This window comes from Tenrec ecaudatus, chromosome 12 (genome assembly GCF_050624435.1).
Source record: "Tenrec ecaudatus isolate mTenEca1 chromosome 12, mTenEca1.hap1, whole genome shotgun sequence".
NCBI classification, from domain to species: domain Eukaryota; kingdom Metazoa; phylum Chordata; class Mammalia; order Afrosoricida; family Tenrecidae; genus Tenrec; species Tenrec ecaudatus.
In genome coordinates, this window is record NC_134541.1 from 34207016 (window position 1) to 34230492 (window position 23477).

Genomic DNA, 23477 nt, shown 5'->3' on the forward strand with positions numbered 1-23477 from the left:
GCGAGAGGGGTCAGGACGCATCTCCAGAGAGTCAAGGTCTGTCAGGAGCTGGGGAAAGAAGAGGGGGGAAAGGGAAGCTAGCTGCTAGCAGGGGTTATGGCAGTTTAAAACAAACCGGAGCCTCTCATGCTGAGCGGGGTTAATATATTACAAGGACCTCAGTCTCTGCTCCTTTCTCACCACTTCTCTGCCGAAATCTGACTGTATACCTTCAAGTTGCTCTTCTCCCCATTCACGTTCTCCCCGGCCAGGCACTTGTTTTAAGGCAGAACGACTCGACTACTTCTCCGAACCTCCGCAACTCCCTCGGACCTTCTGGGGCTGCCTGCGTCCATCAACGCTCTTTTCTCTCGCTAACTTTTACGTGGCAAACTAAGAATCGCTGAGTGTGAAAAAGCCCATCTCATTGAACTAAATGTCAGCGAAAGGCGAGGCTGTTTCTAGGGGAATTCCTTTGGCTCTTTCTGGCTTACAAGTACTAAGTTCCAAAGCTAAGGCAGGAGGCCGGTGCCTCTGCCCGCTCTCCAGCTACAGGGGTTACATCCATTCTCGGGGCTTCTGCGTCTGGAGGGGAGTGTCAAGCATTCCAAGGGTTCCCAGCTGTATTGGTCTTGGCCTTGTTTGGATGAACTCATGCTGTCAGGGCTTTGAGGTGATTTAATGTCCACACCTTCACTCCTTGAACTTTGACTGCTGTTGGGGTACATAACTCTTGCTTAGGCCCTTTCCAGATTGGTTCCACTGCTACGAAGAACCCGGCTCTTTCCAGTTTTTCCCAAGAACCCAATCTCCAGGTTGGACAGGAGATTGGATGGCTAATGGAGTTGGTCCGGGCGCTACTTTCTGGCCATAGTCTAGTAAGGTTCGCTGCACTTTTCCTAAGTCGATAGGATGTTTTAAAAAATAAGTCGCTTCAGTTGGATCTCTTAGTTCTTGTATGGAAAAGGGTCTGCCATACATGAGCTTGACTGGGGATACCTTTGAGACCGAAGGAGGGGGTTTTAATTCTCCTATCCAGGTTTGTGTGTCTCCTGGCAGTCTTGACTGCGTCTGCGTGAGGGTCTGATTCGTCCTTTCGAATTTACCCGAGGACTGCGTAGGGTAGGCCATACGCACACAGTAGGGTGTGCCCAGTGCTTGAGCTATGTATTTCTTTTTGCTTGAGTTCTTTTTGACACAACTGCTGGCCCATTCGAATTTTGCGTGTTTGTTCAGCAGAGGAAAAAAAAAGAATTTTGCGTGTTTGGGGGCAGTCTGAATCTTGGAATGATTTCTTGCACCAAGACCTTTGCTATGTCAGTGGCCTTCTCTGTTCCCGTGGGAGAGGCTTCAATCCCATCTGACAATGTATCCGTTTGATCTAGGCCATACCTATCTCCTTTACCAAGTGCCACTGCAGTAAAGCCTGCCTGCCAATCTTCCCCCAGGGACCGCCTTTCTGCTGCATTGAGAATGCCTGGCATTTCCTTGTTGGTTATTGACCTGACAAAGGGCACATCCCTGGGTTGCTTTCTGGGAGAGTTCTCTTAGCCCATCAGTGGTAGACACTCTTGGGGCCAATTCGCAGAGTGCTACTGAGCTCATGTGGAATGCCGGGTGAAGGTGGGTCAGGAATTTCCAGGCAAGACCTGCTGGAATATGTTTCCTCCTTGTTACCCACCCCCCCACACACACACACACACAGGTTGCTTCTCTGATCACTGCTTGATCTCCTGCCCACTCTTCTTCCTCTCCTGAATACCGGGACTTCTCTCCTCTACTAGAGACGCGGGCTGGGGAATTAAGGCAAGAAGATTCTCAAAAGACTCTCGATAGATATTAGATTCTGCCTCTAAATCAGCTTTGTAAAATCTGCTACTCTCCCCTCCTTCTGGAGCCTCCTGCAGTGTGTAACTGATACTCCAGCCGGGGCGGCATGACCTCTGCGTGTGAAAGCCTATGGAGTTGAGGTCCGTGTTTGATAAAGGCATACTTGGCTGACCACAATCCCCTTTCCATATTTTTCCTTGTGAATTAAAAACCAAGACTATCAACTGTCTGAATAAGTCTGAATGTGTTTCCCTCCTGCTACCTTGAAGGCTCCTGGGAGGGTGCTAGCTCTGCCTTCTGGGCGGAAGTTCTCGGAGGCAAAGGTGAACTGGCAGCTCTTTCTTAGAGAGACACCACCGCGTGGCCTGCCTGCCGTTGCCGTTTTGCAGCATGCAGCTGCTTCCCTCAGAGGATCATTTACCGTCTGGAGCTTCGAAGGCAGAGGTTCTCAACCTGTGGGCCACGACCCCTTTGGGGATTGAACAACCCTTTCACAGGAGTCGCCTAAGACCATTGGAAAACACATATTTCTGATGGTCTTAAGAAGCAAGACACCGCTCCTCTATCCGTCTCACATGCAGATACACCCACCTGGCGTGAAGACTGTTACCCATGCTACACCATGCTTCAAGACAAAATTTCATTTATTTGTCATTAGAAATAAATATTTTTAAATTTTAATAAAATAAATATTTCACCATATAGAATGACATATTGCTTTTGTGATTCACCACTATGCTTTCACAGTAGCAAAATTACAGTGATGAAGGAGCAACGAAATAATGTTATGGTTGGGGGGTCACCACCACATGAGGAACTGTGTGAAAGGGTCAAGGCGTTAGGAAAGTTGAGATCCACTGCTCTGAGGAGTTTGCACGAATGTCTGACCTCTGGGCAAAAGTCACCTTGTAAAGCTGCCTCCAGCGTGGTTTGACTTGCATCTCTGATAGCGTTTCACAAGCTTTTAGTCTGGAAAGGAATTAAAAATTTTTTCTGTTTTGGGAAAGGAATTTTTTATCAAAAATATTGTCCCGGTTTATATTGCATTTTGCACCTGATCTTAGCCCAACACATACACAAAGTCAAGAAACTGTACAAGCAAGAAATTGTGTGAAGCGTTTTCCTTTATGATTTTTTTCCAGTGACGTAACCTTCTCCAGAGACTGCGGGGCAGAAGCGGGCGTGGGCAGGGCAGGCGGGCAGAGAGATGCCGGTGCTGGCTTTCCAGCCATCCACTGGCTTCCCACTCTTTACAGCGCCCGCTCTTAAATCCCGGACGTCCAGGGCGACTCTCCACTTCCACGCTGGCAGCTGCGTCGCCGTCCGGAGGGAGACCGCCCCCAGCGTCTTCCCTACAATCTGGAGCAATACGCTGCGGCCACGTGGAGCGTCACGCAGAGGCCAGCGCAGGAGCTCCCTCTAGGGCTGTTTGAGAGACGGATAAGCTCTCCACAGGCGCTGTCCCACTAAAGTTCTCCCCGGGCCCCTCCTTTGAGGGGCTCAGCCACAGGTTCAGCAATATTATCGAAATTGGGAATCCGGATGCTGCAATCACCAGCCTGCTCCAAAATGTCTCTTAGTTTGGGGACTAGGGATAGAATAAATGGTTTGGATTCGATCATGTGACGGCTTTCTTTCTCCTGGTTCTGAAGCGGATCCGAACGACGATCCACAGGGTCCACACGACCGGGCTTCCTCTTTGGAAACTTTGAACGCTCCCTCTCTGAAGAAAGTCAACTCTGAGCAGGTCGTTGTCGGCGTATTGCAACAAGACCCTTGGCGGTGCCGCCACCTGGGGCAGTCAAGGAAAGCCCCTCCCTCACCTCTCTCTGAAGATCTGAGGTGAGGCCCGGAGGCCTGCGGGAGGACTTTCCAGGGACACCGGGCAGCCCTTCCAGGCGCAGGGTCCCTCTGCTCACAGGCCAAAAGGGGTTGCGAGGTATTGACAGGACGCACCTCTCCAATCCAAGACTATAAACTCCTGTAAAGTCGCATGGAGGACCTTGTGTTGGTCGAGCTGTTAAGCATTAGGCACCACGGGATACATCGGGAGCACTCTCTCACTGATTGCTCTAAGGTCCTGTACTAGCCTCCGTTTCCCTTTGAACTTTGGGACGGCCACAATGGGAGGATACAGTGGGGATGGGCTTTCTGCCATTGTATCTACCGCCTTCAGTGGGCGGATAATGGGGTGCATCCTTGGATTCCTTGAGGTAAAAGCCTAGAGCAATCTTTCTCAGGGTAGCCTGCCTCCGGCTTGAGTTCAATAACGACTGGCTCAAATGTAAGACCCACCCCCCAATAAAATGATTCATACATAAAAAAATCACTGGCTCTATATTGATAGCTTCTGGAATCTTTCCATCTGCCCAAACCCCGGGGTCCGTGTCATGAACTGGTGGGAAATCGGCCCCCTCTGAGGTGTTCTTGATTAACCACATGCTAGGTTCAGGAGTGAAAAATCATTTGCGCCCTTAATTTGAATCAGAAATCTCTTCCTCAAAGCGAAGCCAGGGACTCAGGATTAATCAAGAACTGATGTGCAAATAAAGAGCCCTCTCGGGGGCAGGGCAGAGGAGGTGTGAGAGCCCTTAGCTGGCAGCCTGTGAATGACAAGTGGAGGGATGAGTGAGGCCAAAGGCCACCACAGGATTTTCATGTAGCCCCCCTTCCCAGGAAAAGGCACGTGGACTTACAGGCCATGTCCACACATACCCACGCTCCCCGAGTTTGATGTCTGCGGTGTGGCCAGAAGGAGCTAGGGACCCAGGGACCCGACAGTTGACAGACTCCGTTGCCACCAAGACTTGCTTGGGGCACCCCAGAGCTCGGTGTCTCAGGGGACCTCGTCTATGAAAGTCACGTTTGACATAGCAGGCTTCCCACGGCCCAGACAGACCGCGGGGGCAGGGCCCTGGAGTATGGGCAGAGTCCACACACTGGAGGCCCGGAGCTGACGCTAGCCACAACCGCGGCGCTCACTTGTGAGTGGTCCCTCTTGTCCTCCTCCGCATCGCAGTGTGGTTCACTGAGGTGGTTGTGCACCAAATCCCGTCTGGGGTCCCACAGCTTTAGTCGCAGTTTCCTGCGAAGGTCCAAGGTCATCAGCCAAGTGATCAATAAGATGGGTATTTAGGAAAACGCTCCCATCTAGTGTTGCTGGATCTGTAGGGGACATCTCTGAACTGTGACTAGGAGGCAATTGCTGAAAACGGCAGGGATTCTCATCTCGCTCCAGACACCTTCAGCTGATTGTGAACAATTCACAGGCTTAATTTGAATGTCTTTCATTCTTTCTATGAGGCAGGTCTGCATGTCATCACCAGCCACCCTCCTTCTGCTCCTGCTGGGCCCTGCTGATCCTTTCACTGTGGATTCTGGTCTGGGATGGCTGTGGCCCTGTCACCTGAGTTTGCATTTGCAGCATGCATGCCATCAGTTGGGTGCCAGCAGCCCCCCTACTGTGTTGTTTCTCAGTAGTGCTAAGGCGATAGGACAGGAAGGTCCTGAAGTCCGGGTTGCCTAGAGAAACAAATTTAGAGACACTCAAATATGTGTAAGAACGAGCTTTATATTAAGAAGTAATTGTATATCAAGAAAATATCCCAGCCAGTCCAGATCAAGTCCATAAGTCCGATATTACCCCATATGTCTGATACTAGTTCAGAAATCCCTCGTCAGACGTAGGCAGCACATGCAATGATGCAGGGTGCAGAAAGATCACAGGCCAGTCTTGTGGATCCAGTGGTGGTGGATATGTGTAAGAAAGATCTATATAGAACAAAAATAAATAAAGCAAGGTACTTTTAACCCCTCCCCCCAAAAAAAGAAGTGCTTATAAGTCAGGAAAACATCTCAGCTCAGTCCAGATCAAGTGTGTCAGTCTGACACTGATCCTTAAGTCCATTTTCAGGCTCATGAAACCACCAGCAGTGAGACAAAAATGCAGGAATGTCGCAGTCGCCTGGACCCAGTGGCGGTGGACACATCTTCAGGACTCTGGCAGCCACCACCAGGGCCCACCAGCAGGAAGGTGAAGGCAGAGGAGAGGTATCCCAGGACTCTCCTTATGAGAAGGCTATGCCAACAAGGGGTCACCATCAGGCTAGACTCCACCCACACACTTTTATGTCTCTGCAAGTTGGCATGAAATAATGTAACTCCGACACCATTGGACCCAGCAATCACATGAATAGATATTTTATCTGAATAAAATTGATACCTAATGTTCATATGAGAAGCTGCATGACAATGTTTCCAGAGGCTCTACGCATAATCACAAACATTATAAACAACCCAAGTGGCCCTCACCTGGAAAATGGGTACACCTGCTGTGTGAGTCTGGGTAGACTAGAGAAACAAACTCACAAAGACACTCAAATGCATATAAGAAAGAGCTTCATATCATATAAAGAGCAATTGAACATTAAGAAAACAGTTCAGTCCAGATCAAGTACATAGGTCTGATATTAGCCATATGTTCAATATAAATCTATAAAGTCCTCTTCAGAGTCACAAAACACATGCAATGACCCAAATGCAGGAAGATCACAGGCGAGTGGGTGGAAAGTCTTGTGGATCCAGTGGTGGTGGAAGTATCTCAGCGCTGACAGGGGTCTCCACGTGCCCCCTCCAGCTCAGGGCACTAGCATCATGTCTTCTCAGCTGCAATGTCTCCCAAGGAGTAAGCAGAGAGAAAGTGTCTCCCGCCTCCAAGGAGGAATACAGGACTTCAGAATTCCCAGGAGAAGGTCATGCCCACACAGAGGTTTCACTGGCTATGACCTAATTGGCAGGCTAGTTGCTACTCCTTCAATGTTCATCCTCTCAAAGAGAAAAAAATGATTATGTAACAACCACACCTGTGCAGGCACATTCCTGCATCCAGCGCTCCTCTCAGGGACAGGGAGTGAACTGCTGCTGCGAGCAGGGGCACACGAGCCTCTCAGAGGCACTGCTCCAAGCGAAAGCAGCCAAAGCTCCGTGCCCTGGGATGCTATCCCCGTGGCACTCTTGCCAAAGCAAGCACCAGGAATAGGAGTCAGCTCTGTGATTGTTATGGAGCGGGGAGGTTGGGGGGGAGGTGTTGGGCATAGAGGAGAGGTGACCTTGAAAGAATACATGAAGGAGAACATGGTGAGGAAAGTCAACGTCAAGTAGAAAACACCACAAAAAGAAAGGAATAGTGCAAACCGATAAAACAAAAATAACTTTAAAAATATTAAGGAAATCTTTGACAGGACTGAAAAGAATATAAAGAGACAACACCACCGATGTTTGGATTTTTTGAATTAAAAGAAGAGGAAGGGCAGGCACCTGCAGGCATCCTGTCACCTGCTAGGTGGAGCCCTGGAGAGGCTGAGTAGATTCCAGAACGTTCTTTGACTGAAGATGGGGTGGGGACTCACAGGACGGGAGTAATAGAGAAAGGCTTACAGAGGGGAAAGCAGGGTGGTGGACAGGCATAACCACCCTGGCCTGAGGATGGGAGGGGACCATGGTAACCTGACTGTGCAGAAGGCACTGGGAGGCATGGGGTTTCTTAAGTGTGCTCTGGAAGGGAGGGGCCAGTAACACATGCAGACGCTGTGACTGAGCCTGAGTCCAGACACCAGCACTGGGCATGGGGTCCAATAGAAGCAACCATCTGTCTCTTTTCAGTGCCCTTCTCTCAGGGCTGGTCTTGTTCCAGCCTATGGTGACCCTAAGGGCCACCCAAGAGCACTGCCATGGGCTGGAGAGGAGCAAAGGGTAGCCCCACAGAGCCGGACATCAGCTTGTCCTGGAGGACAGCCAGGACTGACTGAGACTCAGCTGTTCTAGTCTCAAGTCTCTGCCTGAGGACAGGGCCAGTGTGGGGGTAAGGGGTGCAGCTTCAGCTCCTCAAAGTCTCTGCAGCTTCTGAGGACCCTGGAGGAGCGACAGCTTCTTGTGGCCCCAGGAAATGCCAAGGGGAGGATGCAGAGAAGAGAGGGGCAGAGAGGGAGAAGGTTGGGGGATAACAGAGGGGAGGGGAGCAGGAAGGGCACGGGAGGGACATAGAGGGACAAGGGGAGAAGCCAGAAACTGGGAGGGGCAGGAGAAAGAGAGGGCAGTGGGGGCAAAGGGGGGTTACAAGTAGTGGGATGAGGGGACAAAGAAGGATACAAAGGGAGAGAGAGGACACAGAGACCCAGAGGGGACCAAGAGCCAAGTGTTAGTGGTTATCTTTGCTGTGATGCTGTGTGTGTCAGAGGACAGAAAGTTCCCTTTGGGCGTGTGTGTGTGTGTGTGTGTGTGTGTGTGTGTGTGAGCTAGGTCCGTGTTCTGGGGGTCTGTATCCTGCCTGTGCTCAGGGGTCACTGGGAATGTCCCTGCTGAGGATGTTGTCAGTGTTGTCTCTGTCCGGGCTGAGTGGGTGTGGTTGTGTGTGGATAGATCTGCATCTAAGTGTCCACAGTGGGCTCTGCCTCCCACCCTGGCTGAGGGGCCCCATGTGGGTACTTTCCTTTCTCCCAGACAGACATCGGTGCTTCCTGGGGGATCCCAATCTCTCTGCCCCCTCCTCACACTCCCCAGCACAGCCTTGTGGGAAAAAGACAATGGGCTGGGAATCTGGAGACCTGGTGGTGGCCCAGAAACTTCCCGTGTCTGAGTCTCCTGGATGTACACGGGCAGGAATTCCTGGTCCCCCTGGCTCATTGGTCAAGGACAACTGTCACCATCTGCTTCTCCAGGCCATTCCAGGTTCTTGTCCTCCTTCCTTCCCTCCTTCCCTCTTCGCCTTGTCCTTCCTTATTTCTGTCCTTCCTCCTAAGAGTCCAAGGTGTCTCTCTTCTGTCCTGCTGTGATCTCTAAGCCCTGCCTCTCCCTTTCTGCCCATGGAGCCAGGTGCCAGGGGAGGGCTGGGAGAGGGAGGAAGCCCGGACCCAGTGTGGACCCAACTCAGGTGGCTTTTGGTGGCTCAGGTGGCTTTTGGTCTCTTGCCCTCTCTCTGTCCCCCTCCACCCCCAGTGGCCCTGCCATCTCTGCTCCTCACTTGCTGTCTTATGACAGGAAGCCGGGCCCCTCCCTGCCTTTGCTTCCACTCCTCTGCCAGAGTCCCCCAACCCACCCCTTCACCTCTCACCCTCCCCTCCCCGCCCCCACCAGGCTTGCAGGGTCTCTGAAGGGTGAGAGCCCTTTACTGGATCCTGATCTCATCAGGACACGCCTTTTCCTTAGGCTGCTGTGCAGTCAGCGCCCCACTAGTGTGCCACACACCCTCCTACTCCTCCCTCCCGACCCCCGTACCCCCCAAATACTCCAGCAGACAGGGGGCGTGTACAACGGTTTATTAGTGGGTCATAGGGGTGGGCGGGCAGGGTGGCGCTCAGCGTTCTATAGACCCCTGGTTTGGGCTCTTCAGGTTCGCGTCCCGCCGCCAGCTGCACCAGCCCCAGTTCAAGCACCGGTGGGCGTGTCCAGCTGAGTCGCTTTGCTCTGGTCGCCAGCCTTGGAGCACTCAGGCTGGGCCACGCAGCCCTCTGCAGGGAGCACCGCCTGAGACCTCGCGCTCGCGGGCCCCAGTCTGGCTTCCCCGCCCGTCCCAGTCCTGATTTGTCCCGCTGGGACTCACACTCAGGAATGCCCCGCCCAGTGTCCCCTGGAGCCCAGGATCGGCCCCGCGAGGGCTCACCTGGGCTGCAGCAGAAGCCAGCAGCGGCGCAGCGACCCCCGTTCCCGCAGGGCTTCTGGCCAGACTGGCAGGGCGACAGCAGGTAGTTCTCCTCCTGGCAGCGCAGCGCCTCGGCCGTGCCCACGAAGCAGCCCAGCTCATCCCCGCAGCAGATGTTGGGTCCGAAACAGCGCCCCTTGCCGCCTGGCCCGCAGGGGAGGCACTGCGGGGACAGTGGGTGAGCAGGGCAGAGAGTCTCCCACTGCCCCTCTGTACTGGGGGGAGGGCGTGGGCAGTTATGGGGCGAAGCTTCTGGGTCCCAAGGGCGGCATTGGAACCTCAAAATCGCACAGGGAATGTCGCCCGCAAGCAGGTGCCTGAGGGGCAGCTCCGTGACAGCCCTCCCTGAGCTCACTCTAACGGGGAGAGGGGTTCCTCAGAGATACCTCAGGGGAACATTTCTTCTGCAGCTTTGATCCATCAGTGGTCAGACCCCTCTCTCACCTGCCCACCACCCTCCCTCTTACCAGACGCTCCTCCCCCTGCCCTTTCACTGCAGGTAGGTCCCTACCCTGTCTGCACAGCTCACCCTCCTGAACACACCCTGCCTTCTCCCAGCTCCCGTCTCTTCTCTTGATTGGCCCTTACCTGTCCCTGCTCACCCTCCTGTGGGCTAACAGAGAGGGTGGCAGACCTGAGCCCTAGGCAGGGTCTGGGCTTTCAAGAGAGCCAAGCAGAGGAGAGTGTGACCTATTGGGGCTGCCCACCTGCCCATGTCTGGGCTGCAATTGGGCCGCCTGTGGCCCAGGCAAAAGTGAACTTCAGGAGCAGGGGCTGGAGGTGCAGCATGAAAGAAGTGGGCTGATGTCTGGCAGAAGTTCCTGCCAGTATGCCCAGTGGCCCTCCACTCAGGATGGTCCAGAGTGTCGCTCCTTTGGGGCAATGGGGGCCTGTGGCTAGCAGAGGCTGGCGCTCCTGGGCAGCCTGAATTGGGGTCAGGACGGAGCCTGGAGGACTCCAGCGAACTCCCTGAGGGGCCCCCATGGCACAGAGGAACCAAAATATTCAGGTTTCCCTGACCAGGCCCAAGCCCTCTTAGCTTGAAAGTGTCTCTCAGGTTCCTACATCCCCTCTCTGGATGGCACAAGACCTGCAACTGCTTCGCTCTTCCCAGCCTGCCACCTGGCTGGTCCCCTGACCCACCTTATTGGTTTCTCTGTCTGGTCATGCCAAGCCTCCCTGCTCCTGTCCAACACTTCCCCTGAAGCCTGCCTGCTCCCACCTGCCCTGGGCACCTCACACTGGGGCAGCCTCAGGAAGAGCCAGTGGGTCTGTACCTGTCTCAGCTCCATGTCCATGATGGATCTCTTGCCGCCCTTTGGGCAGTTCGTGAAATAGCAGGCAGAGGTGAGGGCCAGCAGGCCGAGGAAGCAGGCAGACAGCACGCAGTTGGACATCCTGGCGTGGTGCTGCTCAGGGCTCTGAGGAGCTGCCTTATCTAGCTGCCTGTTTATATCCACAGGTGGCCCCTCAGAGGCAGCCAGCCCCGCCCCTCACAGCTCCCCAGGAACCCACGACTGACCAAGTCCCAAGCCATCAGCGGTGATGCAGGAGTCTGGGGACACACGTGGGCCAGTTTGTGCCAGGCTGAGGGGAGGCGGTGTGCGGGCCTCCAGGCTGTCACTCTCAGTGGAGTCACCGGAACTGCTGAGGTGTGCCTGTGGCTTTTCAGACTCGGGAGAGGGACAGTCAGGACACCCCTAAAATGCCCTGCAAGGTTTCTGAATGCCCAGCTAAGGCTGAAGCACGCATCCCATCACCCCACCCCAGCTCCCCACTCCGGAAAGTCTTTGGTTCAGGACTCAGCCCCCAGGGCCACCCCAGCTGGCAGCTCTGAAGGAGCCTCTGCTCCCTCCCCTGGCGTGGGGCCACCATGTGTCTCTTTGATCCTTGGAACCAAGAGATCCACCACAAGCCTCTCTGGGTGGACTCCAACCCGCCCTTGGGGCTGCTGTCTGTCTCTGAAGGAGCCACGCTGTGCATGGAAGCTCCGGAGATGAAGAAGGCTGCTCCTCCCCGACTGTGCACTGAGCGGCCCAGTGCCAGGAAGGCGCCCTTAGACCCTCCCTACCCTGCCCCTCAGGACCTGACACCAGGCCTCTCAGGACTGTGCCCTCAGGGACTGTGAGGGCCATCTGAGAGGCAGTGCTGAGCAGTGGTTTTTGAAAGCCACCAGAGTCTGGCGACCTGGGTGTGTATCTGACTTGACTTCTGGGGCTATCAAGAAGGGAGGGAGCTAATCCTGGGTTCCAGCCTCAGATCTGCACCGAGTTGCTGTGTGATTTGGGGCAAATCAGACTCGTTCTCAGGACTGTCACCAATCCACCGCATCTCACTGAGTCCTAAAGCAGTCAGATGAAATTTCCACAATCTTTAAATAACAAGAGATTGCATGCCTCCAGATGAGAATCCAAATTACAGAATGTTCTTTACTCGCAGACCTTTTTCATCTTTCTTTCCCTCTTTCTTTTCTGAGAACAGATAACAGTTCGCTAATCTTAGCAGGGCAGCTCCTACTCCATCCTCCCCGGAGTTCACATACACACACGCGAGCACACGCACGCAAGCACGCACACGCACGCAGGCATGCATGCAAGCACACACACATAGACACTTTGGATTTTCTCTTCCTGTTCTCAGGATCACCCCAGTGCCTGCTGGGTAAAACCTCTGCTCTTGTCATGAAGCTGGCTGGCTTCCTGTCACACAGAAACTTGCTCCTTCTCACCTCCCTCAGCCGAGGTCACTGCGCAGTGCACACACACACTCCGTGCACTCTGAAGAGGGAGCAAGAGCCAGCAAAAGGTGTGGCAAGCCAAGAAATGTCGACCGAATTCAGTCAAAGAAAGTATTCTGACCAGGAGTCAACCACCACGACCCCACAGAGATGGGTAGGAAATGAATCTACAATGGTGATAAATTAACAAATAAAACCAAAACTCGTATGTTTATGAAGAACTACCGTATATACTCGTGTATAAGCCGAGGTTCGGCTTATACACAGGTCAGTGGTACTCCAGCGAGGTGTAACATCTCGCAGGTGACTGCCATTCCTCAGCTGTTCATTCAAAGCCCTGCTGACACTGCAGGGCTTAGAATGTTTATTTACTCACATCTAACCAATCAGAGCCGTCCTATGACGTGGACGGCTCCAATTCACAAAAGCACCCGTAGTGATTCACTTCCGCAGGCAGCTGAACTGGTAAGGTTGTGTCTGTAGCTGCGCTCTGTCTCTCCCCTCTGGTTCTGTTAATTCACATCCTCCATTTCCCTCCCAAAGAAGCATACAAAGGCCGAGAGGACACATAGGCACAGAGAAGACCAAGAACTAGTGGTTGTCTTTGCTGTGATGCTGTGTGTGTCAGAGGACAGAAAGTTCCCTTTGGGCACGTGTGTGTGTGTGTGTGTGTGTGTGTGTGAGCTAGGTCCGTGTTCTGGGGGTCTGTATCCTGCCTGTGCTCAGGAGTCACTGGGAATGTCCCTGCTGAGGATGTTGTCAGTGTTGTCTCTGTCCGGGCTGAGTGGGTGTGGTTGTGTGTGGATAGATCTGCATCTAAGTGTCCACAGTGGGCTCTGCCTCCCACCCTGGCTGAGGGGCCCCATGTGGGTACTTTCCTTTCTCCCAGACAGACATCGGTGCTTCCTGGGGGATCCCAATCTCTCTGCCCCCTCCTCACACTCCCCAGCACAGCCTTGTGGGAAAAAGACAATGGGCTGGGAATCTGGAGACCTGGTGGTGGCCCAGAAACTTCCCGTGTCTGAGTCTCCTGGATGTACACGGGGCAGGAATTCCTGGTCCCCCTGGCTCATTGGTCAAGGACAACTGTCACCATCTGCTTCTCCAGGCCATTCCAGGTTCTTGTCCTCCTTCCTTCCCTCCTTCCCTCTTCGCCTTGTCCTTCCTCCTCTCTGTCCTTCCTCCTAAGAGTCCAAGGTATCCCTCCTTCTGTCCTGCTGTGATCTCTAAGCCCTGCCTCTCCCTCTCTGCCCATGGAGCCAGGTGCCAGGGGAGTGCTGGGAGAGGGAGGAAGTCCGGACCCAGTGTGGACCCAACAGCTGCCTCCCCCTGCTTCCCTCTGGGGCGCCCAGCTCCCGTGGCTTTTGGTCTCTTGCCCTCTCTCTGTCCCACTCCACCGCCAATGGCACTGCCATCTCTGCTCCTCACTTGCTGTCTTATGACAGGAAGCCGGGCCCCTCCCTGCCTTTGCTTCCACTCCTCTGCCAGAGTCCCCCAACCCACCCCTTCACCTCTGACCCTCCCCTCCCCGCCCCCACCAGGGTTGCAGGGTCTCCCAAGGGTGAGAGCCCTTTACTGGATCCTGATCTCCTCAGGACACGCCTTTTCCTTAGGCTGTAGTAGTTAGCCCCCCACTAGTGTGCCACACACCCTCATACCTCCTACCTCCCCAACCACACCCCACACCCCCAACAGACTCCAGCAGACACGGGGCATGTACAGCGGTTTATTAGTGGGGCATGGTAGCAGGCAGGCAGGGTGGCGTTCAGCATTCAGTAGACCCCTGGTTTGGGCTCCTCAGGTTCGCGTCTTGCTGCCAGCTGCACCAGCCTCAGCAGTGAGTCCAGCTGAGTCGCGTTGCTCAGGTCGCTGGCGCGGACTTGAAGGCGACTGCCCGCTGCCTCCAGGCACTCAGGCTCAGCCACACAGCCCTCTGCAGGGAGCACTACCTGAGACAGGGCCCCGCCGGGCCTCCGGGCACGGGGGAGGGGGGGGAGGGGGGGGGACGCAGCCCAAGCCTGGCTCCGAAGCCCGCCCTGATCTGCCCTGCTTAGACTCAGACCCAGAACTGCTCCCCCGCCCAGGGGCCCCTGGGGCCCAGACTGGGCCCTGGAGGACTCACCTGGGCTGCAGCAGAGGCCAGCGGCAGCACAGCGACCCCCATTCCCGCAGGGCTTCTGGCCAGACTGGCAGGGCGACAGCAGGTAGTTCTCCTCCTGGCAGCGCAGCGCCTCGACCGTGCCCATGAAGCAGCCCAGCTCATCCCCGCAGCAGATGCTGGGCCCGAAGCAGCGGCCCTTGCCACCTGGGCCGCAGGGGAGGCACTGTGGGGACAGTGGGTGAGCAGGGCAGAGAGTCTCCAGTCTCCCACTGTCCCTCTGTACTGGGGGGAGGGCATGGGCAGTTATGGGGCCAAGCTTCTGGGTTCCCAGGGCGGCACTGGAACCTCAAAATCGCACAGGGAATGTCGCCCACTGCTCCGCAAGCAGGTGCCTGAGGGGCAGCTCCGTGACAGCCCTCCCTGAGCTCACTCTCAATGGGGATACTCCAGGGGGACATTTCCTCTGCAACCCTGATATCTCAGTGGCCAGACCCCTCTCTCACCTGCCCACCACCCTCCCTCTTACCAGACGCTCCTCCCCCTGCCCTTTCACTGCAGGTAGGTCCCTACCCTGTCTGCACAGCTCACCCTCCTGAACACACCCTGCCTTCTCCCAGTTCCCGTCTCTTCTCTTGATTGGCCCTTGCCTGTCCCTGCTCACCCTCCTGTGGGCTAACAGAGAAGGTGGCAGACCTGAGCCCTAGGCAGGGTCTGGGCTTTGAAGAGAGCCAAGAGAGGAGAGGGTGACCTGTTGGGGCTGCCCACCTGCCCATGTCAGGGTGCTGAACAGGCTGCAATTGGGCCGCCTGTGACCCAGGCAAAGGTGAACTTCAGGAGCAGGGGCTGGAGGTTCAGCAGGAGAGATGTGGGCTGGTGTCTGGCAGAACTTCCTGTCAGTACGCCCAGTGGACCTCCACTCAGGATGGTCCAGAGCATCTCTCATGTGGGACCTGGGGCTTTTGGCCAAGAAAGCTGTGGCTCAGGGGCAGCCTGATTTGGGGCTCAGGACTGAGCCTGGATGAGTCCAGCAAGCATTGCTGAAGGGCCCCCATGGCACAGTCCCAGGAGCCTGACTGCTCGGTTCTCCCGGACACAGAAAAGTGTCTCTCAGCTTCCTGCATCGCCTCGCTGGATGTCATAGGACCTGGAACTCCTACCTCCTCCCAGCCCCCCAGCAGGCTCGGCCCTGACCCACCTTATTGGTTTCTCTGTCCGGCCATGCCAAGCCTCCCTGCTCCTGTCCAGCCCTTACCCTCAGCCTGCCTGCTACTAGGATGCCCGGGTGCCACCTGCCCTGGGCACCACACACTGGGGCAGCCTCGGGAAGGGCCGGGGACACCGTACCTGTCTCAGCTCCATGTCCACGATGGCTCTCTTGCCGCCCCTTGGGCAGTTCGTGAAATAGCAGGCAGAGGTGAGGGCCAGCAGGCCAAGGAAGCAGGCGGACAGCACGCAGCTGGACATCCTGGCGTGGTGCTGCTCAGGGCTCTGCGGCGCTGCCTTGGCTAGCTGCCTATTTATATCCACAGGTGGCCCCTCAGAGGCAGCCAGCCCCCCCTCACAGCTCCCCAGGAGCCCAGACCGACCTCCAAATCCCAAGCCATCAGCGGTGATTCAGGCGTCTGGGGATGCACGTGGGCCTGTCTGTGCCAGGCTGAGGGGAGGCGGTGTGCGGGCCTCCAGGCTGTCACTCTCAGTGGAGTCACCGGAACTGCTGAGGTGTGCCTGTGGCTTTTCAGACTCGGGAGAGGGACAGTCAGGACACTCCTAAAATGCCCTGCAAGGTTTCTGAATGCCCAGCTAAGGCTGAAGCACGCATCCCATCACCCCACCCCAGCTCCCAGCTCAGGAGAGTCTATGGTTCAGGACTTAGCACCCAGGGCCACCCCAGCTGGCAGCTCTGAAGGAGCCTCTGCTCCCTCCCCTGGCGTGGGGCCACCATGTGTCTCCCTGAGCCTTGAACCCTGGTGAGCCACCGCAAGCCTGTCGGGGTGGACACCCACCTGCCCCTGGGGGGCTGCTGTCTGTCTCTGAAGGAGCCATGCTGTGCAGGGAAGCTCCGGAGATGAAGAAGCCTGCTCCTCCCCGACCATGCACTGAGGGGCCCAGTGCCAGGAGGGCGCCCTTAGACCCTCCCTAGCCTGCCCCTCAGGACCTGACACCAGGCCTCTCAGGACTGTGCCCTCAGGGACTGTGAGGGCCATCTGAGAGGCAGTGCCAACAGTGGTTATTGTGGGGAGACCAGAGTGGTGGCCTGGTGTGAACTTGACTTCCGGTGCTTGAAATGTCATGCCTGGCACGTCACTCAAACTCTCTGTGCCTCGATTCCCTCCGAAGTAGAGAAATAGTGGTAAGCCCCTCACAGGGCTGTTGTGAGGAATACGGTAATGTATTGACATCTTAGGAAAGCATCTCTCTCGCTGCAAATTGATTTAATAGTAGCACATCCCTGAGATGTAGGTGGTGCGGAGCTGGGCTGGCATGTGCACCGTTGCCCTTAGGAGCCCACACCGGTTGCTCCAGTGAGGAAAGATGGAGCTGCCCGCTCCCATGGAGATGGACACTCTCAGAGACCAGAGGGTTCTTCTACTCAGTTCTGCAGGCTGCCTGGCAGTCAGAATGGACTTGGTGGCGGTAGATTACTGGGACTATAAGGGTTTTAAAACTCCCTGGGTTTTACAAAAAGTTAAATGCCCAGAAACTAACAGAAATGTGGTCAGTTCAAATCCACTCAGCGGCACCTTGGAAGAAAGTCCTGGCAATCTACTTTTAAAAGGTCTCAGGCACTGAACGTCTTACGTGGAGTTCTCCTTTGACATACCTGGGGTGCCATGAGTTAGAATCAACTTGATGGTTGGAAAGGGGGAACTGATTACAAGGATCCACATGTGACCTCCTCCCTGGGAGATGGACAGCAGAGAAGGGTGGGGAAGGGAGACTCCGCATAGGGCAAGATATGACAAAATAACAATGTATAAATTACCAAGGGCACATGAGGGAGGGGGCAGCGGGGAGGGAGGGGAAAAAAAAGAGGACCTGATGCAAAGGGCTTAAGTGGAGAGCAATTGCTTTGAGAATGATTGGGGCAGGAAATGTGCAGATGTGCTTTATACAATTGATGTATGTATATGTATGGATTGCGATAAGAGTTTTATGAGCCCTAATAAAATGTAAAAAAAGAAAAAAAAGAATCAGCTTGAAGATAGCTAAAGGCTAGTGCCTTGTGACCAAATGCTCTTATTAGTTAAGGAGTCTTGGTGGTGCCATGCGTTAGGCATTGGGCTGCTAGCTCCAAAGTTGCTGGTTCAAACCCACCAGCCACTGCTCAGAAGAAAGATGAAATTGTCCTCTTCCATCCAGATTTACGGCCTCAGAAACTCTAGTCGAGCATACCTTGCATCAAAAGCGACTCGATGGCTATGGGTTTGTTTTGGGGAAATGATTATTGTTAATCTCTGAAGTGATGTCTTCAGAGAGTAGCTTCTTGGGTTCTTAATCGGGAGGAATCTTTTTATTTTACTACTGGCCTGGAAGGCAAACTGAGCCTGGAAGCTATTACCCTATTGAGATTCTGAGTTGTAGAAGCTAGAGGGCTAAGAGGTCTAGCCTGGTTCAGCGGTGTGACCTTGGTCTGATACCTCACACTGCATGCAAGTCAGATGTGACTTACCACCCCACATTGATGGGGAGAGGTCATAGGAAGGCTCAGGTTCTAGGACAGGCTAGTACACCCATGTCCCACCTGTGATGCCTACCAGGATCATCGCCGGAAGACCTGCTTCCCATACAGGGGCCCTGTTGAAGACCCCAAACCTCATCTCCATGCATATAATACAGGCCCTTCTTATCCCAGCACCTTCTGGGACCCTGCACTGACTGGGGCTTTCTCTCACGGGCGACATCTCACACACAGTCGACACTTCTCTCAGACGACTTCTCTTCCCTCTCCATGACCACTTTTGTTCACCTCCATTTGGAAATTTTCTTCTCCTCTCCCATGCTCAGCTCCAGAGCTCCACTAGTTTGTCATTTTACGGGTTGGGGGGGGGGTGGTTTTTCGCTCTTTCACCTGTATTTATCCACCCTTCCCTCATGCGTGCCCCTCTATAAGCACCTTTTCTTGATACAATGAAGCCAACCTGGCTCAATTCCTTGTACAAGTTTGGCTGCAGGCCTGCTCTTCAGGACACAGTCATTTAGTGCATTGCATTGGCCTTTCTCTGGACACCTTTACGTGTTTCCTGGGGTTTGTGATTGACTTAGGTTTGGGTTTGTTAGTTTGTGCTTCATCTACCCTTTCTATGCAGAAGTCAGCCTTACTCTTCAACTCCACCCCCACCCCAGCCCAGCCCAGCCCCGCCCATACTCTCCATTCTGTACCACGCAGTTCACTGAAGCTCTGGGGATCAAGGTCATAAACCAGTGTCTGCTGAATCTCTCCTGGAGGCCGCACTCCTTGATCTTCCTCAGCAAGTGCTTCACGGCCTCCTCACTGTCAGCATGCACGGCTGAGTCGTCTGCTTATCAGAAGCTGTTAGTAAGCCGTCTTCCAGTCTTGATGCCAGCCTCTGATGATCCGTTCAGCACACAGCGTGAAGAACACGTATGGGGAGAGAAGCCAGCCCTGACGCACAATAGCTGCCCATGTGCCGCACGAGAAAGACTGGGCTTCTATCCCCTCAGAACCCTATAGGGTTTCTCCAGGGGGTGAGCAGGAGTCAGCAATGACATCAACCCAGCCAGGGTTAAATACATTTTTTATATGGGATGAAACAGCAGGCCGAGAGATGAGCTAGAAGCTGGGGCCCAGGGAGGGCAGGAGGCAGACACAATTCATAGCAGTATGCTCACCTCAGCCCCGCTGGGTGGGGGAGAGAGAGAACCTTTAATGCTGACCCAGGCTTTTATCTTCTCTGGGGATATGCAAGCCCCCTAATTACAGGTGAGGGCTTAAGTCACAGGAAGGGGTTGTGCTATAGGTAATACAGTAATGAGAGGGGGTGGTCTAGGGCAATACACCCAATAGGAAGACGAGGGATTGGGGGTACATATGTGACAAGATGGGCAGATCCTAGATTTAGGATGGCAGCCTAACCTTGGTCATCCTTGGACTGGTTTGACCTCTCTGGGGTCTCCTACAAGGAAACAGACAAGGACTATCCTTATCAGAAGGGAGTAGCCCTATTTGTGGATAAACAGTGGTGACTGCTTGCTCTAGATGGCTGATAACCCTTAGAATGGACCCCTGATCTACTCCTGAGGACCTCCAAGTGTTCAGTCATTCGCAAGCAGTTAAGTTTGGCATATAAATGGGGGACACAACTTGGGAGAAATCCTTCTGTTTCCAAAAGCTGTGTTTCTCATATTCAAATGTGGGTACTTTCTTTACAAGCTAGTGAATTCACACGGATGGCCCTCACTCCAGGCCGCACTGGACAGTCGCGGGCTTGTCCTGCCAGGTAGAGACAAGGGCCCCTGAGGGTGAACGATGGCAGTCAGGCTCCTTCCCGCTGGGAAGGTGACAAAGGCATTGGGAAGATCGCGGGCAGGCAGGCGGGGGAGCGGCTGAGTGGGCACTGGGGAGGCAGACAGGAAGCCTGGTGCGCTCTGGGGACCGGCAGGGCGGAGGCGCGGCCGCCTGCTAACGAGGCGGGCGGCTGGGCGGCGGCGCGCGCTGGGAGCGGACCGCGGAGAGCGCCGTGAGCCAGGCCCCCCGGGGCGCAGGGGTCGTGGCTGCCCGGGAGCGCGACGCACGGAATCACTTATGGGCATCAGCCAGCGCAGGGCGACGCGGCGCCGCCCCTCCCGCGGGGCAGGTCCTGGAGTGGGAAAGGGGGACGAGGGAGGGGCGGGGAGCCGCCCACATCCCGGGCTCCCCCAGCTTCCTGTTGCCTTGCCAGAGGGAGACCTGACCCGTTTGGGGTTCTGCCCACCACCCTGGAGCCCCCTCCTCACCCCCTCCTCTGGGCTCTCACTAAATCCTAACTCCAATTTAAGAACCGGGAGAGCCCAAGTCTTACGTGACCAATGAAACAGTCTTTAATAAAAAGAACTGTATGTGACAATGCACTCATAGAAACTGGATCATAGATCTAAAATTAGAAAAAAATGTTTCTATCCCTGAGCTGTGTAAAAATTTCCTAGTTCTGTCGGGTAAAGCAACAGCCAATAAAAAAAGATAAAATTGAAATTCATCAAAATTAAGATATTCTCCTCTTCAAAAGACACTTTTATTTCATTTTAAAAACATTTTATTTTAAAAATCTTTTTATTGGGGGCTCATACAACTCTTATCACAATCCATCCATCCATCCATCCATCCATCCATCCATCCATCCATCCATCCATGTGTCAAGCACATTTATACATTTGTTGCCATCATCATTCTCAAAACATTTGCTTTCTACTTGAACCCTTGATATCAGCTCCTCATTTTCCCCTCCCTCCACGCTTCCCCTCCCTCATGAACCTTTGATAATTTTTAAATTATTATTTTGTCAAAAGACACTTTGAATGGAGTGAAAAGATGAGGTAGAGCTGGGAGGAGAGATGTACAAGTCACATCTTAAAACGAACTCAAGTTCAATCTCACCCTTATCGTCAGGGCACACACGTGTGCGCCAGGAGCTGCGCTGGTGAGACCCCAAATGGGACCCCACTGGGTGAACTGGACTCCCGCTCAGGCACACTGCAGCCTAGGGACATCCGCCAGAAAGCATGTGGTGTCCAAGGAAGCAGAAGACAGCTGCTGTGCCATGCGTGGGGCACTGTTGGTTGGTGGGCAAACAACATCTTGCCACATCAAAACCCTGTGTGCCCTATTAAGAGACGCACTGTTCCAGCAACACTCTGACGGCCACTGTGTGGTATTTGCCTATGCTTGTGTAGATTAAGGTGTATCTCAGAGGTGCAACGCCATTGGCGGTCACCCGCGTGAATGGGTGTTATCTATTTCGCTGTTTTTCGGTAAATACAACCCAGGTATGTCAAGCCTACAGGGAGAGAAACAGGAAGTTGTGGGGAGTGGGGATACAGAAGGGTGGGAGGAGGGAAGCAGGGAATGACATTAGGAATGAAATGTCTGTTTGGAGACTGATTATAGTCAATTGTACAATAATGTTTAATATGATTGAATTATGGAACGATATGACATATGTATTAATTCCCAAATTACAGCAAATTGCAGGGGGTAGGGGAAGCATAGAGCCAGGGATAAGTTCTGGGCTCTTACCTAATCCTAGCTCCCTCCAACTTAAGAACAATTAGTTATTACAATGGCCTTATTCAATACCCACCTTCATGAAATGATCACCAAAGATAAGGGTGCAACACAGCAAAGTGTGGTGAAGAAAGTAGATGGTGCCCAACTATCAATCAAAATAGGGTCTGGAGTCTTAAAGGTTTGTATTCAAACAAGCAGCCATCGAAGCAAGGACTCAACTAAATCCATACAGAAAAAGCACAAGACACTGTGTGATCCAGAGATGACAATTACAAAAATTCAAATATGGCGAAGAGAGAAGCCTCAGAGTGAAAATTATGAACACCATATGTAGAAGGCTACGGAGGACATGGAAGCCCAACCCATCTGCAGAGCATCCAGCCAGATGGAGCTGCTGGCAGATCCACTCTAGCCAAGGGCGAGTCCTGAAAGCCGAACAGGCAGAGACCATGGTGATCTTGATGATGCTGGCCAGTTGCCCTCCCTGGAAACCCGACCAGAAGTTGTACTGGATAAGAGTCTCTTATAATAGTTATTCCATGGCAGAAATCTCCTCCCTGGCTTTTTGAATGTCGATGACACATTATTTGTATTTTTGTCTTGATACCAAGAGGATCCTATCCTTGTTTTCTGTGGGGTTTCCCAGTTGTGAGGTGCAGAAGGAATATGGATGCATAATGATAAGTAACTGATACAAAGGGTTATAGGGAAATTAGGGGGGAGGGATGGGCGATAGAGAGGCCAAAGGTGATTTCAGGGGTAATTCATGATGGCGAGAGGGGAAAGGAACACTAAAATAGATTGGGACTGCACATCTCATTTTATTGATTTATTTTTAAAAATCATTTCACTGGGGCTCGTACAACTCTTATCACAGTCCGTACATGCATCCCTTGTGGCAAGCACATTTGTACATTTGTTGCCATCATCATTCTCAAAACATTTGCTTTCTGCTTGAGCCCTTGGTATCAGCTCCCCATTGTTCCCTCCCTACCCATTTCCCCCTCCCTAATGAATCCTTAATAATTTTTAAATTATTATTTTGTCATATCTTGCCCTGTCCAATGTCTCCCTTCACCCACTTTTCTGTTGTCCATCCCCCAGGAAGGAGGTTATGTGTAGATACTTGCAATTGGTTCCCCCTTTCCACCCCACCCTTCCTGTATCATCACTCTCAACACTAGGTTCTGCACTTGATCTTAGCCAAAAGGCCGAGAAGCAATCAACACTAGGTCCTGAAGGGATCATCTGCCCTGGATTCCCTGTGTTTCCAGTTCCTATCTGTACCAGTGTACATCCTCTGGTCTATCCAGATTTGTAATTTAGAATTGGGATCATGATAGTAGGTGGAGGGGTTGGAGAGAAATATTTAGGAACTAGAGGAAAGTTGTATGTTTCATAGTTACTACACTGAACCCTGACTGGCTCGTCTCCTCCCCACGGTCCTTCTGTAAGGGGATGTCCAGTTGCCTACAGGCGGGTCTTGCATCCCCAATCTGCCCTCCCCTCATTCACAATGATTTGATTTTTTGTTCTTTTATGCCTGACATCTGATCCCTTCGACACCTTGTGATGACACAGGCTGGTGTGCTTATTCCATGTGGGCATTGTTGCTTTTGAGCTAGATGGCCGCTTGTTTACCTTCAAGCCTTTAAGACGCCAGGTGCTTTATCTTTTGATAACTGGGCACCATCAGCTTTCTTCACTACACTTGCTTATGCACCCATTTGTCTTCAGCGATCGTATCGGGGAAGTGAGCACACAATGATATTATTTTTTGTTCTTTGATGCTTGATAACTGATCCCTTCAGCACCTCATGATCATACAGGCTAGTGTGCTTCTTCCATATGGGCATTGTTGCTTCTGAGCTAGATGGCTGCTTATTTATCTTCAAGCCTTTAAGACTCTGAA

At 53.4% G+C, this 23477-nt stretch overlaps 2 protein-coding genes across 2 annotated transcripts; both read right to left on the reverse strand.

Moving 5' to 3' along the window:
* Nucleotides 1–9231: 9231 nt before the first annotated feature.
* LOC142422429 (oxytocin-neurophysin 1-like) lies at nt 9232–10902 on the reverse strand. Its single transcript, XM_075527815.1, has 3 exons — nt 10783–10902; nt 9467–9668; nt 9232–9314 (listed from the first exon to the last, which is right to left on the reverse strand). The coding sequence occupies exons 1-3, from the start codon at nt 10900–10902 to the stop codon at nt 9232–9234; spliced, it is 405 nt and encodes a 134-aa protein (XP_075383930.1).
* Nucleotides 10903–14014: 3112 nt separating this feature from the next.
* LOC142422430 (neurophysin 2-like) lies at nt 14015–15807 on the reverse strand. Its single transcript, XM_075527816.1, has 3 exons — nt 15688–15807; nt 14365–14566; nt 14015–14175 (listed from the first exon to the last, which is right to left on the reverse strand). Exons 1-3 carry the CDS (start codon nt 15805–15807, stop codon nt 14015–14017), a joined length of 483 nt encoding a protein of 160 aa, XP_075383931.1.
* Nucleotides 15808–23477: the final 7670 nt, after the last annotated feature.